The sequence below is a fragment of the Ambystoma mexicanum genome, chromosome 6p (assembly GCF_040938575.1).
Source record: "Ambystoma mexicanum isolate Mex_15411 chromosome 6p, UKY_AmexF1_1, whole genome shotgun sequence".
NCBI classification, from domain to species: domain Eukaryota; kingdom Metazoa; phylum Chordata; class Amphibia; order Caudata; family Ambystomatidae; genus Ambystoma; species Ambystoma mexicanum.
The window spans coordinates 895035351-895052706 of record NC_090935.1 but is presented as its reverse complement, the minus strand read 5'-3'; the positions used below and the strand labels follow the sequence as shown (position 1 = coordinate 895052706).

Genomic DNA, 17356 nt, shown 5'->3' with positions numbered 1-17356 from the left:
TGGATCCCGACCTTGGGGGTGGAAAAGCAAGGGAGTATCACCTGAGTGGAGGGTCACAGTGGATTGGGAGAATACCCAAAGGCGGGACATGGTATTCCCCCTTGCCCAATTATAAATTCACCCATAAATCCACCCACTCTAGCTCAGCCTTAATGGGGAATTTCTATCACACCCCATCTCCCCCTCCCCATTTCCAATAAGTACTGGGACGAAGAAGAGGCGATTAGGAGCAATGATGATTACCCATAGAAACAACACATGGATACAAAGTGAGGCTTACCATCTAACACCTTTGAATTGCCGCCTTAATAGAGTCGGCAAGGTCAGGCACTTTTCCCCAACCGTGCACACCTGACTCCAATTGACTCTCCCTTGCAGTTGCTGGATGGAACCAGGAGGCCAAGGAGCAGAAGGCTGCAAGAAGAGGAGCCCAGAAAGACCAGTGGGTGCGGGACCCCGACTCGTTGTGTGTGAGCTGCTGCAGCGAGGCGAGGGGGCCCGTGTCTCGAGGAAGCCGGAAGGGACGTAAGGCAATCCATCTGCCTTGTTTAGGCCAGTGCTCATTCCCCTGGGATGTGTGCAGGTCTCAGGGGTGTCTGAGCGGAACGTGGCGAGACCCTGACTTCGACTCAAACCCCTTTGACCTGCTCGCTGGTGCTGCACTACTGTCAGTGAGTTTCATGAGGCAGAGAGAACCTCAGTAGCGTGCAGGTGGCTGGAGCAGGAGCATTGTGGAAAGACAAGCCCAGTGGGAGGAAAACGGGAAGAAAGCAAGCAAAAGTGGTGAAAGAAAGCAAAGCGAAGCAAGAGAAAGCTGGAAAGTGGTGAAAGAAAGCAAAGCAGAATGACAGAACCAGGGCTCCATTTCAATTCACCCTTGTGTATTTTTATTGAAGCAAAGTAAACTGTCAAAACTCTGAATAAGGTTAATTAGAAGGTAGATGAGGACACTTGCCTGTAGTAAACTAGACTACTAGCACTTATTTTAAGTGATGATGGGCCTCCAACTGGGTGCTATGGAGAGAGAAGCCATACCGCCAAGAGTAACCATTGGTTTCAGTATTAAATCACGGGTAATAAAATCCACACTGACTTTGGTACTCACTGAAAGCATACTCATTCATTGACTGAATTGCTCATATTTATTCTTGAGAATGGGGGCCTATCTAAAGAGCAGTGCGGCTAATCACAAACGACATGGGGGCTTTTAGGTTTCTAGACAAAGCTATTAAACTATTAACAAAATATAGTCATGCAAATAAATACTCAGATTTTATTAAGACATACAACTTTTTTTTTACCTGGATGGCTATCTGGCCATTTGGCAAACCCGCCAACAAGCCGATCCTGAGTGGACAAGATGTAATTTCTATTTTTTTCCATATTTATATATTTAAAAATGTTCAAAAGCTGAAAAAGAAAAGATGACGGGGTTAGCAGAAGCTGATCTGAAGTGCAATACTGCAACCAGTTCAATTCGCATTTACAATGCTCCTTAAAACTCGTTTCTCCTTTTCTACTCGGAGTCACACATTTTTATATCAGCACTATGCTCTTGGGACAATCGGCAATCAGAAGGGCTACTCCAATGGAAAGTCAATGGCGCTCGATTTGCGAATGTTTGTAATGGAGCAGAGTAGGAAATGGCTGCGAGCATCTCAGATTTGTGTTTGTGCCTGCTACCTGGGGTAAAATCAGTTTGTGTCTCACAGAAAACAAAGTACACAAATCAAACTGCTTCATTTTTGGAGCAGTGCCCATATCGTTGTGTAATGCAGATTGGAGCAGACCGGTTTGATCCATTCCGAATGACATGTTGCAAAACTACGATCTTCAGATTTTCATTGAGCTAATCAACACTACTCAATTATGCATTCTCCACTGTAAGAAAGAATATTCCCCCCAGTACTCCTCCTAGGAATCTTCAAACTCCTGGATCAACCATCTTTGGCCTACATTGTTTATTTATAGTAACCAATTATTGTACTACCCAGGCGAGTCATTGTTTCCATAGTTCATGCATGCATAAATCTTCATCAACATCTGGCTTTGTAACTCATGAATCCTCACTGGCCTCCAATCTAAAAGGACCTTTGCAGAATTCCTCAAAACTCGCCTAACGCAGCTGCTTGGGAAATGCTGAACCCAGAAAAACGCATTCTAGTGCAAATCCATTTTGAGCCTGCCCGTTAAGCAAGGTGATAGATTCACAAGTCACCATTACACTCCCCAATAAAATACAAAAAGAAATCCACTAAAACCTTACCAAGCTAAGTTTAGCCAATCGTACAGTTTAAGACAGCCCTACTTAAAATCATAGATTACTTGTCCTGACATCTACGAAGGCTATTTGCACATCTTGTACTCTTCGAAGACATGGGACCTAATTACAAGTTTGGCGGCATTACCACTGGCAGAATTACCTAGTAGTAATTCTGCTGACTTTTGGAGGAGAGGTAAATTATTCACTTTTCCTTTAAAAAAAGGGCAGAATTACCACCAGATAATATTTCCATCACAAATCCCCAATGAAGTCCTATGGACTACAGAAAATGGGTTTTTTTGGGGGGTGGGGGGGATTTACTGTGTGGATTTACACCGCCTACTACCACTTGCAATCCCATGGAAACCCACGGGACCAAGTGGTAGCAACGGTAATTCCGTTTGGTGGCATCTCAGCAGATTCGGCGCTCTATACCACCAAACTTGCAATGAGGCCCATGATGCCCAAGGTCATCAAATATATAGAGCATCTACAGATACTCTGACCCTGGGCGTAGATCAATCTCAATTGGCCCAACTATCAGAACAGAACTCAGCACCAGATAAAAGACTCTTACTTTATTATATATGAGAGAACGTTCAGGATTGAATTTTTGGATGACTTTTATGGGCATGTTTGGAAAGTACTTACCCAATGATATACTAAGCAAGCAACTTTAAATGTTCACCAATTAATTAGCCAATTACCTCTTTGTTTAAGGATATTAGCCACTAGCATCAGAGTAGTAGCCCTTACAATCAATTAATTACCCCCAGAATCAGTCGAAACTATCAGCATCAATTCATTAAGATTCTGACTCAGATGTCTAACCCCATACTGTGACAAAGTCCCTCAGACAGCAGCTTACTATCCCCCACATAAAGGTGATTTCCCCCATTATTAGCAAATGTTCCTCATATCATTATTTGACTATCCCTTGGAGTTAATGGACTACCCATATAAATTGCCTAAAAGCAGTTTAGAACTTAACCAAAGAAAGTTGATTAGGCATCACTTATCAGTGGACTACCACTAGCATTGCTAGCTTCTATCCTGCATCTTACCTCCATTGCCACTTGACTGTTACCAACAGCATGAGTGCCCCTAGCATCTGCGGTCAAACCTCCAACAGTTGGGTTACTTTCAGCACCAGCAATTTAGCTTCAGCAGCACTGGAAAATCTTCCCTGGGATCTCTTATTACGGGCCATAAATGATTACTAAAGATCATGAACTGATTACAAGCCAGAAACAGGCACCTACCTATACAATTTTATTTTTCAATTTATTTTAAAATCTTTTTATTGAGATTTCATGCAAACAATATAGACATTAACAAACATAATACACCCCAAACAGTTGGGTAATAAAAAAAACCTAGATGTCAAAAGGCACATTCCTTAAAACACAAAACGAATGGCAAAACGCACAGGATTCTCCCAGGCACACCACGTATGGGCTTCAGCACAGCACATACGCATAAAAACATATCGAGACAATCAGCAAATCAGATGACAGAACACCAAGGCGGACGCTTATACGTCATTGGTCACTCAAGGGGGCTTACCATCAGATCTGGGCAAAATCGCCTGTAGGAGGGCTTTCCACGCCTCCAAGTTCACAGAGGGCTAATTTGTACCATTACGCAAGGCCCTGCACCATTCCGCTGTCTCTGCTGTGGACAACCTCATCCAATCTCTCCGCCACACGGCGTAAATGGGGCATGCAGCCACCCCCAGGACATAGGAATACTGCGCTTAGTATGACTACATGCCAGGTCCATAACTTTAACAATGTGTTTAGACTTATCTGGTCGTGGGTCACACCGAGCAGGTATTTCCATAGGGGTCCATCTGTACTTACAAACACCCCCTCCTTCATTGCATGTTAAATCTGGAGCTAGAGAGAGCGAACCTTTGGGCACAGCCAAAACATATGCAGGAAATCTGCTGGCTCATTTCCACACCACTGGCAACCTGGGGGCGCCTGCTTATTAAAACTTGCAACCTTTTGCAGAGTCTTATGTCCTGTACAAGAGATTCAACTAACAGGCAGAGACATGCATTTCTAGAAACCCTCTTCACAAACGACAATGCTACATCCCACTGCCGATCCTCAAAAACACAGTCTAAGTCTTTCTCCCACGTGTCTTCAATACGCATAATTCTGACACTCGCATCGGCAAGCAAACTTTGATATACGCGAGTCATAGGTTTCCATCCATCACCTAAGCTATACAATGTGGATAACACCCCCTCGCTTTTGGGTTCCTTCGGCCTCACCGGCCATTTGCTAAATTAGTAAGTCTCATGTACGTCAAGAAGTGTCCTCTGTTCATCCCATACTCATCCACCACATACATAAAATCCCTGAACAATCCGTTCTTATATGTGTCCCCACCCCGGTGGCAAGACCCACCCCCCGCCCCCATCTCCAAAACAAGTGTAAATGGAAACTCTCCCGGCATATGCCCGCTGACAATGGTATATTTGGGGAATATGCATATCCCAGACCCAGGATCTTTGTTATCCTATGCCAAATCATCCTCCCAGATCTAGGATGTATGGCTTACATGGCAACCAATCATCAGTTTTCCAGATAGCCTCTTTTAAGAACAACCGGCCTCGGAGCACCAAACATCGGCTACTTATCCAGCGTTACCTCGTCTGCCATCCATTTGGCCAAGTATTGCACTTAAGCTGCCAAGTAGTACAATTCAAACCACGGCAATTGGACGCCACCATCTGCATATCGGAGCCGCAACATGGATAATGCAATCCTATGCCTCTTCCCTTTCCAGATAAATCCACTCACCAGAGAGTCCAACGATTCGAAAAATGAGCGAGGGACAAGAAACGTAATATTCACAAAGAAATGCAACAAACGAAGCAGCACCACCATTTTAACTAGCGCAACCCTCCCCATCATTGAAAGTGGTAATCGCTTCCAGAAGTTCATAGACCCGAGATCCCGTGTACTGCCCTCAGAGTGTTACCCTCTTGCACATGGCTAGCCCGGTGCTAGTTTCTCATCAGAGCCCCAGCTCCGGAAGATCAGATGGATCACAAGTACGGAGTCCAGCGAGGGGGCCAGTATTTGGGTCTCCATATTCTGCTTATGCCCGGATGCTCCCGTTATGGATAGCGCCCACGGTACCTTTTGAGATCACACACATCAAAACCGATAATGAGGGCAGGATGGTTTTAGTGCAGGGACTCCTCGAAAACGTGGATATTGGCCTGGTTAACAAGGATGCCCCGAATCATAATGCGACCACGTTCTTCCGGTCTATACCAACGGTTGGACCCCTATAGGGATGGTAAGATTATATGGGGGGCAATTTTAATTGCACGTTAAACTAGTCCTTGGACAGATCCGACACTAAATACGTCAAACCGGTTCCGCCAGCCAGGACATTGCAGATGCTACTAGACTCATTTGCTTTAGTGGATGTTTGGAAAGTACCCCAACCGGATACTAGACACTACTCAGCGCCGCACACAGTGCACACACACACAAATAGATTACTCTTTCGTGGGACAAGAGTTGGCACACATTACGCTGGCACAGTATAAGGGAAGGGTCCTGTTGAATCACGGCCCGCTCAGCCTACAGTGGAAATATGTACCTCCAAGAGCCCCTATTCCTACATGGAGACTTAGGAGCAAATCCCTGAAAGATCCCCCATTCCAGGACTTCTTAAAGGATAGCATCACAGATTATGTCTCACATAACACAGGGAGTGTACTTAATGCAGGAATCTTTTGGGAAGCATTAAAGGTAGTAATCAGGGGAGCAGCTATTGCTGGGTCATGCAGTGTCCAAGCAACTATTAATAAAGAATTGTCCTCTGCGGAGGAACTACTGAGGAAATTGGAACAGTCCGAGGAAGAGCTGCCAGGCATGCATAGAGTGCTGGGAGAGGCAGGGTAAGTATAGTTATGGGAAATACACTGAAAGGCAACACAAAGAGGGGGATAAACCTGGCTGCTTGTTAGCATGGTTATATAAAAGGGAGGAGAAACAGGATCCTATCCACACGATACGTACGAGTAACAGGGATTTATGCCATACTCAAACTGGGGTTAACAATGCTTTTCACGCATTTTACATAAAACCTCTACCAGGAGGGACCTCGGACACCAAGGGCTCATTTGGAGGCAGGGTTAGGGGAGATTGTCTCTAGCTTCCTGCCTTAGCCTAGGGAGTATGGTTTCGAGGAACCGCTTACCCTAGAAGACATACAAAGCACGATTACAGCATTGCCGACAGGAAAGACTCCTGGATCAGAAGGACTGCCTAGCAAATTGTATAAGGCATGTGCTCAACAGCTGGCCCCACATTTGCTCAACACTTTCACAGATTATTATGAGGCAGGCACATCCTCCCCTCAGTTTGAGGGAATCCATTATTATACCACTTCTCTAGCCCCATAAAACCCCAACGGAATGCAGCTCATATAGGCCCCTCTCGATTCTAAATCAAGATAACAAAATACTGACGTTGATAATAGCAAATACATTGAAAAAGGTGATATATTCCCTGGTACACCCGGATTAAAGGGGCCACGTGCCAGGCCGTAACATGACATGTAAACTGAGGAGGTTACACCATATGATAGACTGCACAGTATTTTGGGAGGCCCTGTCCACCATAGCCACGCTGGACGCGGTGAAGGGGTTCGATTCAGTAAGGTGGGACTGGCTCTGTGCAACTCTACATAGGTTTGGCTTCGGGCTGACATATTTTAAGTGGGTTTAACTGGTGTACACACGACCGATGGCAAGGGTGAAAACGGTCAAATGCATCTCTGAAGCTTGGGAATTGGAAAAAGGAACAAGACAGGGCTGCCCGCAATCCCTTTTGCTTTACATCCTGGCCATGGAACAGATAGCACAGTACCTACAAGCAGAATACATCAAGGCAGACATAGAGATAGATGGGACCAGACATCGGATATCATTGTACGTGGATGATACGTTACTATACATACAGAACCCAAAGACAATCTAGAGCTGTTAGAGGCCCTGGCGCGGTTTATGAAGCTCTCAGGGAACACAATCAGCACAGATCTGTTCCTGTTAGCAGGACTGCACAGGATAGAACTAAGGATGCTGCCGCTCCTTGCCCTACAATGAAAAACGTCCAGGTTTAGATACCTGGGGGGGTCAATGTGTACCACGATCCAGCGAAAGAACAGATGCATAACACGTTGAATGCCCTATAGGGCATCAAAAGCTCAATAAAGTTGTGGGCCAAGCTGCCCCTTTTGTTAATAGGAAGGGTGGCCCTGCTGAAAATTGTGGTATGCCTAGACTGCAGCACTTATTTGTAAATGTCCTGTTCAACATACCTAAACCCTTCTTCAAGACACTGGACAGCATTTATAGAGGTTTCCTGTGGGCAAATGGGAGGAATAGGCTAGCATTATCCACACTGCACAGGCCGCATCAGGAGGGAGGCGCATCCAGACCCCACATTTTGAACTATGCTACATAGCAGGGCAGTTGCAATTCGTGGTGGACTGGCTCACAGACGATCCAACTCCGGATACATTAATGTTGCAGCCCATTGGGGCACGCTACTATTTGAAGGAACTAGTATGGATTAGAAAGCCTTGAGGAGGCAAATGGTCACACTCATTGTCCCTGATGGTGAACACATGGGAGAGGGCACTCGCAATGATAGGGCTTACTGACCCGTTCTCAGCAAAGATTCCACTAGTCTCGGTGGCAACATCCACAGCGCAGTTGTGACTGGTAATACAAGTGAATTGGGAATCTCACGGGGTGGCTACAGTGGGAGATCTATTGCACAATGCCTCTTTTATACCCTTTGCAGAGCTAGCGGAACATACAGGATTGCACACAGGCCAATATTTAATGCATGGCACAATCAAACGGGAGATTATACGTAGGTGGCCTGCATACAGCGAGCTCGAAGAGGAGCATTCCATTGTGGATATCCTGTATGACATCTTGGAGAGAGGGCACACCATATCACATATATGATTTCCTACTGACTAATCGGCCCCCCTCCCCCTTGCCGATAAGGGGAAAATGGGGAAGATGATTTGGGGCAACCCTTTACAGAGACAAATTGGAGGGAGGCATTGAGATACCATAAGAGGGTGTCACAGAATTTGAGACTGCAGCTCATACAACTATTGATAACACAAGGCATACATGACTCTGCTGAGGATTTCCATGTTTCCAGGCGCAGGGGTGCCCTAGGTGCAAGGCGACAGATGCAGGGATATTACACATTTTGGGCATCTCCGGTGGTGGTGCAATACTGGCAGGAGGTGGAGGGCAGAATGAGCAGGGGAGGGGTGCAATTAGACGTCATCTCCCTGAGAGCATGCCTGTTGGGCCACTTCCCGTGCCCCAAAAGAGCAAAATACATCAGTAAAATGAAGAATTTAGCGTTCATTCTAGCCAAACGCAGAATCACTGACATGGAAATCCCACAAGGGATTTCCAGATGTAGAGGAGTGGTGGCGAGATTTAAAGAAGAGGGCATTGGCCATAACTGCGGTATGGAAGGGGGCAGTAGTGGGTGGCCGGGCAGAGCCCACAATAGGAGTGACCGAATGGAATGTCTTAGTACAATCCTTGTTCACTACAGATGCTGAGAAAAATGTGGAGGCGAATGAGCTCCATTGACGAGAAGTGGTGTTCCAATCATGTTAGGAATTTTGTGGCGAGACTGGTCCTTTGGGAAAGGAGGGAGGGAGTTGCGAGGGGGATGGGCGGGAGGAGTTGTTTGGGGAGTTGACGCGATATGAGGATTATTGTACACACTGCGGGTGGCAGTGCTAAAGAAAGCTTTACTTCATGTTGTGGTAAAACAAATAAAATAATTATTTTTTAAATTACGGAGTCCAGCAAGCAGGAAAATACAGGACTTCTCTTTACTAAAAGAAATGCCAGTGAGCTTTGCAAAATTATCTAATACCACCATCACCATAGGGAGGTAATGTTCAAGATCATGTATATACAGCGATCTCAGTTGGCGCATCTCATCAATCAATATTCCGGCTTCCGCAAACTAAGAGAATTGAAATACTGCAAGCAGCTCAAGTGACAATATGTACAACATTGGCAACAGGGCCTCCCCCTGCCTGGTGCTTCTATGTATATTCCAGGCAGCAGATATAGGTTTACAGTACGTACCCTAGCCGGTGGTAGCCAAACTGATAGTTTCCAATTGATCATATGGTAAATCTGGCAGACTTGGGCCAGTACCCATTCGATCGTTTGGAAATTATCAGATTGGGTTAGCACTACCAAACATGGGGAGCGCTAGTTGCGGGGGTGTCCCCTGCTCCCCATGTTTGGTAATGATGGCCTATGGGGGTACCAGGGGTGTCCCCCATTTCCGGAAAGTTTGGAGGCGGGGAAAAAATAAAAAGCAGCGCTGATAGGAGGGCCGGATCCAACGCTGCAGGGTAGAAAGATGAGTGAATGCCAAAAAGGTAAGTAGAGGGTGGATGAAGGAATGTATTGGGGGCAGGGGGTAAGTTTGGCTGGATTTGGCTGCAGCAAAATTGTCTTTGCAGCCGAATTGACCGTGATCAATTCGGCCGCGAACAATTGTGACACAGCCCAATCTTATACATCCCCCTAGCCATTGGAGCAGAATAAATCAGTTGAACCCATTTCAAGAACCCAGCGCCAATCCAACAGCTTTCCAACACAGCATACATCCACTGCCAATAAACAGAGTCAAAAGCCTTAACAGCCTCCAACGAGACCACTGTGCAAGGAGCATCATGCGACTGGGATCGGTCAATAACGTTTTGGAGTCTATGTACATTTTGCGAACTGTTCCTATGCGGGAGGAAAACCTTTCTGGTCACAATGTACAATGGACCCAATGACGTGCTTCAAACGACTGGCCAATAATGCAGTTGGGATCTTCACGTCTTGGTTAAGCATTGACAAAGACCTATAAGTCACGCAAGCAGAGTGGTTTCCTGGGTTTAAGAACCGGGACAATCACAGATTTACACATGCCATCAGGCAGAATGCCCATCTCATAGGCCTCCTCAAATACACGAGTAAGCACTGGCACCAGCAAGTCGGCGTAGGCCTTATACAATTCAGATGGTAGTTTATTCCCTCCAAAAGTCCTACCAGACTGTAATGACCTTATAACAATCCGCAACACCTCCTCTTTTATGGGCGCCTCCAGCGCTGCAAGTTGCTCCCCGTGATCCGGAGGAGGGTAATGTGTGCCAGTGTGTATTGGACCGCTGCCTCATCCACTATTTCATTCATACCCTAAAGTCTCTGATAGTATCCACTAAAGACATAATTAATGGTCGACTGAGACTGCCATGTTCCACTGCATTCATCGCGAATTTCAGCTATCGCATGTCTGGGTTTCTCATTCTTACAAAACCATGCTAGCATTCGACCGGTCGTATCCCCCTCTCCATGCATTCTAGAGGTGTATATTCTGTAATAATATTTCCGCAATCGTTCCGAGGCTTCCATAAATGTTATACACACATGCAGTAGGATGTCTTCATTATGGCCCTCTTCATTGTCCCTCCCCTCAATCTCCTGAACGTCATCCTTTAGTATACTCAAGTCAGGCCAGGGATTTCCTAATGCCCCGAGCCTTATGGCTGGGGAAATTACCTCCCCTCATCACAACCTTAAGGGCCTCCCAGACCGTGCTCCAGTTAGCCACACTGCCTATGTTCACATCCAAGTATTGCCTCAGCAAGTCTTCTAGGTGGCCCTGCAAAACATCAGAATGCATTAACAGGCAAACGCCAAGTCAGGATCGGAGCAATCGCACCTGGAAGGGCCCACGTAACAATCAACAGAGAGTGATCTGAGACGGTCTTGCCAGCGTATGCTGCCCCTACAAACTCAAACATTCCCTCCCCATAAATTGGTAGTCAATCCTTGTGTGTGCCCTATGCGGTGCAGAGCAATAAGTGTAGGTTCAGATATCCCCATTTAGGGATTATCCAAACATCAACTAAAGAGAGGTCCTGAAATATGGTCGCAGTGTCCTTGCCGCCGGGGAAGGTTGGGTGTATTTGCAGTCTGATCGATCCATTGTGGGATTTAGTACACCGTTAAAATCCCCTCCCCATATCCAGAAAGGTCCCTTCAGATGTGTCAGCCTCCTATATAAAGAGCTGAAGTAGGCAGAAGCATCTTGGTTTGGTGCGTACAAATTCACTATGCAGACCTCTCTATGCTCAATAAAGCCCCATACAATTATTAACCTGCCATGGTCATCAGATTCAACCATTGTCAGCTCAAACGGCACAGACCCAGCAATCCATACCAGGGCACCCCTAGCATATTTAGGGTACGATAAACCATATCCTACTCCCCCCACCCCACCACGTGGAGATGATTTTCGGGAGCTCCTCACATAACAGGTGCATTTCCTGTAACAAGGCTATGGAGATCTGTTATGTTATGTGAATTTGTAGAGCGCAGCGTATGCCAAAGGCATCTTGGCGCTAAGGCGTAGAAAGGTGAAAAGAAATTTAGGGAGAGCTAGAAGAGAAGAGTCTTCAGTGCACGTCTGAAGGCCAGGTGATTGACAGTAGCACAGAGAGCCCAAGGATCTGTTTCCTTCATATATATTAAGCAATTTGGAGACGTCTCACATATTTTATTTATTTTATTTATTTGTAATGCGCGGGTAACTCGCGGGTTTCGCATTTGAACCCACACCACGATATAATCTTAAGTGTAGACATCTCTCCAACAACAGGCGGTCTCATCTTTTTCCATCCCCCTCCTACCATGTATGGACAGGTACCATTTACTCGTTGCCCCCCGTGACTGGCCTGTCCCGGCTGCCTTTGCCCCTGCACCTATCCCATCCACATGCATCCCTCATAATCTCATTGAGTGCTCACATTCAATCTTCCTCGTATCGATGCCCATGACCCATAAAAATAAACTTGAATGATACCAACTCTTAACAATAAATAGAAACAATTGGTTCAACAGTGTTATAGCGCTCCAGCCTTCCCACCGCTCGCAAATTAGTATGTTGCAGAGGTCTGCAGGTAAAGGGGAGGCCCCCATGGCAGGCTCCCCTTGCAGTACTTCTGCCCCGGGGTCGAAGGCTACTTGTGCCATATCAGAGCACACCAAATTTAGGCCAGGAGATCACACATCCAGCTCCCAAGACATTGTTTAGGCTCTACCATACAGCACCAGCCGTACACAAATTCAATTAGGGTCTCGCCACTGGGCCAGTCTATATAATACAATAGGATGTTCATCAGCCAGTCACAGGTCCTCCCTTTTTCTTCCATGACCCAGCGGGCATGCCTTTTTAGCCCATCCATTGATTTTCTGCACTAGGGTGTTAAAAAATGGGGATCCGCCCTTATGGAGCACCTTGGGCTTAGCCAGGTATATCAGCATGCATCTAAGCCCCATAAAACGCAGAGTCCGGACAAATAGCCAATGATGATGAGTTGCGTTTGAGCATGTCCCCTTCTCTCAAGAATTTAAGAACCGTCTCTGTCTCGAAAATTAAGGATCTTGGGTGCCAATTCTCAAAGATGAAGCATTGGATAAATCATGACTTCACAGCATGGGAGTGGGGAGATGTCTTTTTCGTCACTCGGTAGCTGAGACACCACATGAATTGAAATCAGCTGCGGCTGGAAATATGGAACTGCAACAACATTCTGAGTGCAGGATTTTTCAAGTCGATGTCCCCTTTGGAAGATTCTTCTATATAAAGCAAAAGATTTGGCCCCAACTAGTAATAACGGAGTTACAGCTGCATTATGAGCGGTGAGTTGCACATTCATTTAAGTTTAATATGTGACAATTTGTGTGATTGAGAGCAAGAGGAGGCGCAAGAGTTATAGCCTAAGCTATACATTACCTAAGAAAAGCATTGCCCCAATCGAATGCGGTTTCTCTGATGACAGTCGTGGTAATCATTTCAAGGACCAAACAGTCGCAACTAGTTGGGATAGAAGCTCATCCAGAGTTTAAACACGTGTGTACAAATTGCTCCAAAAAATAATACGGGAGCCACTATGCTAGTGAACCAACCTGATGAAACATACATAATTGGCACTAAGAGAAAGGAATGTTATAGTACAGCATCAGGTCTTCAGATCTAGGAAAATAATGTGGTTTTATAAATGTGTGTAGGAGTATGTGTGTTTCTGATAAATGTGGAATACATGTATAAATGAAATCAATGTATACGTATTTGGATTATGCTTATGAAGAACTTGCTGAATATCATTTGTTGTTTATTTCCCGTGGTTATCGCACATCTTGATTAATTAGAAGACCAATATCTTTATTGAGTGGAAGACAACTTTTCTTTCATTTTTTTAAAAAAGAAAACATCTATAGTCTTAAATCCCATTGATGTGGTTTTGGTAGTAGATGTGGCAAGTAAATCAACCCCCTTGGGACCAGTAGTGAATTAATACCATGTAAGTTGTGAAATAGGTTTGACCAAAATGGAGAAAATAAATAAACAGTGTTATCCAGCTCCTGAACAGCTAAATTGGTTGGTTTGATATACTGGCACCTTCCACAATTTGCGACCGTTTCTTAAATTGAATCAGTTTTGCAAGAATTATAAAAACACATACAAGTGATATTAGTATTTGATATTTATATTGCGCAAACCAGGCAGACTAAACTGCATCTGGGCAGAAGAACAACCAGCACACAATGGAAATTCAGGCCAGCAGAAAAGGAAGACCTTCAATGATTTACAGCAAGTAAGCCAAGATAGAAAGGACAGATGATTATTAAGGATGGACATTCCACAGGCAGACGCCTGCTAGTGGAAAACAATGGTCACCTCTGTATTTAACCATAGTTTAAAGGACCACAATGAGGCATACATTCGAAAAGTGTATGTACTGGGTGTGCTCATAAACAGATCTCGTCAGCTAGATAAGATGGAGGCAAACCATGCAGGCATTTATAAACCAAGCAGAGAATTTTGAACTGAATTATCTGTCTTGCCAGAAGCCAATGAAGAGTCTATACTATATCTGAAACAGAGCGGGGTTTCGGAAGATGGTGGATAAGTAGGGTGGCTAAGTTTGGATGTACAAAAGATGTCCTAGCTTAATGCTTGGGTTGCTGATGTAGAGGGCACTGGAAAAATCAAATTTGAAATTCATCAAATCCCCAGTAAGAGAGGAAAAATTGGATAGGGAGAGTAAAGTGATGATTCTTGGAAGCTGTCGAAGTCAAAAAGAGATGTTCCTGATGACCTCATTAATTTGTCTGTTGATGCTCAGGTTTGCCTCAATATACACCCACATGTTACTGATTGGGCAAAGACGGTGGCGCCACCAAAAAGAGTGGGAGGAGGTTGATGTCTAGAAGCATAAAGAGGTAGATGTTTAGGACCCATCAAAAGCACCACATTTTTGGGTGATTGTGCAGCACATATGTCAACATCCAGCCCTGGCCCTCCATACCATTGGTAAAACAAGGCATATCACCAGAGGGGGAAGGATATTAACATGAACCTGGGTGTCATCACCATAGGAGTGATGAGGTAGGCCATTTTTAAGCAAAGGAAAACGTTGGTGAATCTAGACATTAAAAGATAAAGGATGACACCCCCCGACCCCGCCTACGACAACACAAAGGAAATCACTGTCAGTCCCGTTCAGATGCAAAATGTCCCATTATAACCTACTAGGATCTGTTGGACAAGAAAGGCCTATACCAGTCAATGGAACCACCCGAGACCCGCACCACTTCAGAAAGTCGAGAGAGTAAGATACTGTGATCATGGTATCAAACTCCACTGATCAGTCCAACACCACCAAAACTATCTTCTCCAAGACACTAGAGAGCAAGGGTAAACCAGCTAAGGGGCAATGGTTAAGTAGGATTGATGGTACCAGATTAAACTATTGTACAAAATAAAAAGGAAATAAATGCTGGGAACAGTACCTTCTCGAAAGGTGAGATTATCAAAGTTGGCCACAAACGGGGCAATAACTTCAGCCAGATGAGAGGTGTCAAGTTGGTGCTAAAGGGACATATAGGCTATTGCTCCCTCACTACTAATGGTGTTCACATGTACTTGGGCTAGCTGGGGCACTGACCATCCTGTAAGAAACAGGTCTACAAGTGCTCTCTTGTTGGATAGCGAGGAGTTTAGAGAAAACAAGAGTTAAAGTCCTTGGCTGTCTCCTGAGATAGGGTGACTGGGTATTGGGCACATTGAAGGGTTCAGAAAGAATAAGCAACACTATTTAGTTACCTGGATTAATTATTAATTTGCAAGATCTGAGCGTGGATTACCAGACCTTTTGACTGTAAAGTCTGGAAAGCAGCTTTGCATCCTGCCAGCAATACCCCACTGTCAGGTTTCCACTGAATGTTTTAATTCTTGCAAAGAACAAGTTACTTACTAACTGTAACGTTCCTTAGATTGTATGTTCCTCGTCTTAGATATATCCTTACCTTCAGCAGCAAGCTGAAGTTAAGGATATATCTAAGATGAGGAATACGTGGGAGGACACAATCCATTCAAAACACCTTTTTTAAAGATCTCGGGGATGATGAAAACGAAGTCTGTGATGGTTCACTTGTTTAAATCCAAAGTGGGTTGTGATCTGCACACCAAATTTATAGGTTAGTCCAAAAATTCAAGAAATATATATATCATCGATGTTAGAGTGTGTTGGAGAAAAACACGGCTCTGGCACAGAAAGCTGCATGAACAAATACAGTGTCCTTAGGTATTGGACACTCCCGTCCCCTGCACACCTTAACTGGAAACAGTCAAATGTTAAGTAAGATAGTTCTAAGTATGTAATTTATCATATTTCAAGAAATCCTGCAATTGGATAATTCTGAACATTCGATTATAAAGAAAATATAATCCCATATTTCATTTGTAGATTATTTAACACAAAAGTAATTAAAATTAGGAGCTCGACGTGTTTCGGGCTAGGCCCTTCCTCAGGAGCGAATATCTCTTGTATAACGTATTTCTTCACTGTATGTGTAATATCGGAAGAATAAGTACAAAAAGAATGTCAATAAATCTTATATGATACACATTTGTAATGTAAGCACAATATCTGTTAAGCACACTCATTATAGAGGAATGCCCTTTTTAATCACCTTGTTAGCAGCAATGGCCATTGTAGAAAACAAATTCTAATCCGTTGAAGTCACGGGACAAGAATGGAGTTCCAAAGTTCCAGAAATGGACCCATCAGGTAAAGTCAAAAAGTGACTGTAAATTGCTTACTGTGGCTAACTATCTATGCTTGGAAAACAAGAAAACAACATATTTAAAAAAATCATATTGAAAAATCAAGTAGAGTTACCTTATCTGCCAGTAAAGGCTGACACTGTCTCAATGTCCATCAAGTGGACCCATCTGGGCGTCTATCTTGTAACTGTGAAAGGTCAGTTCCTCCAAAGATAATCAATGGGATAGTGGGTGAAGACCACTAATAGCAGATCAATTACCTGTAAGGCCTTTGCTCTGGTTAATTGATCAACAGTGTGTGAAAGGTTCAGTGCATCTTTGCCTTTGTCGCCCCTGGACGTGTTAATTGGCAGTTTTAGGCATTGGTTGATGGCAAACCATCTGCAGAATTGAGATATGCGAGTTAGGATACATGGTGGGAGGTGGCAGATTAGCACGTTCAGGATTTATAATCTAAAACACGCCCCCATTAGGTGGGAATTCTTACTAAATCATGCCGCAGCCAGAATTTGCATCCTTTCACATTAAGCGAGTGATGCAAGATGGCCGCTTCTTATTGATCTAGATAAATGTGAGAATGTTCTGGATTTCCAAGCCTGGATAGTTTCTTTTAAAACCATAATCCCTCAGAGAGGGTGGCTAGGGAGTCTCAGACCATTTTACAACATCGGAAGCTACCAGCCAGGCAGAGGTAAGCTGCCAAACAGACCCAGAGCCGATCTGTAACCTATTGGCATTAAATGATGTGCCTTCTGTAGGTCAAATCACTTCACAGGGCTTTGACTTCGGGCAGCCATGCCGTCTGAATATATTACTCAAGCGTGTAATGTTATTATGAAATTCCCAAATCTGCCGGTATCCAGATGTTCTA

General features: G+C 44.6%; 1 protein-coding gene across 2 annotated transcripts in view; it reads right to left on the bottom strand.

Annotated features, from left to right (window-relative positions):
* Nucleotides 1–17356, bottom strand: part of PGGT1B (protein geranylgeranyltransferase type I subunit beta) — a 605666-nt gene that overhangs the window by 98136 nt on the left and 490174 nt on the right. For both annotated transcript variants that reach the window (XM_069625517.1, XM_069625518.1), the window contains one exon: nucleotides 1302–1410. In XM_069625517.1, the coding sequence (XP_069481618.1) occupies nucleotides 1302–1410 (109 nt within the window). The remainder of the gene's footprint in view (nucleotides 1–1301; nucleotides 1411–17356) is intronic.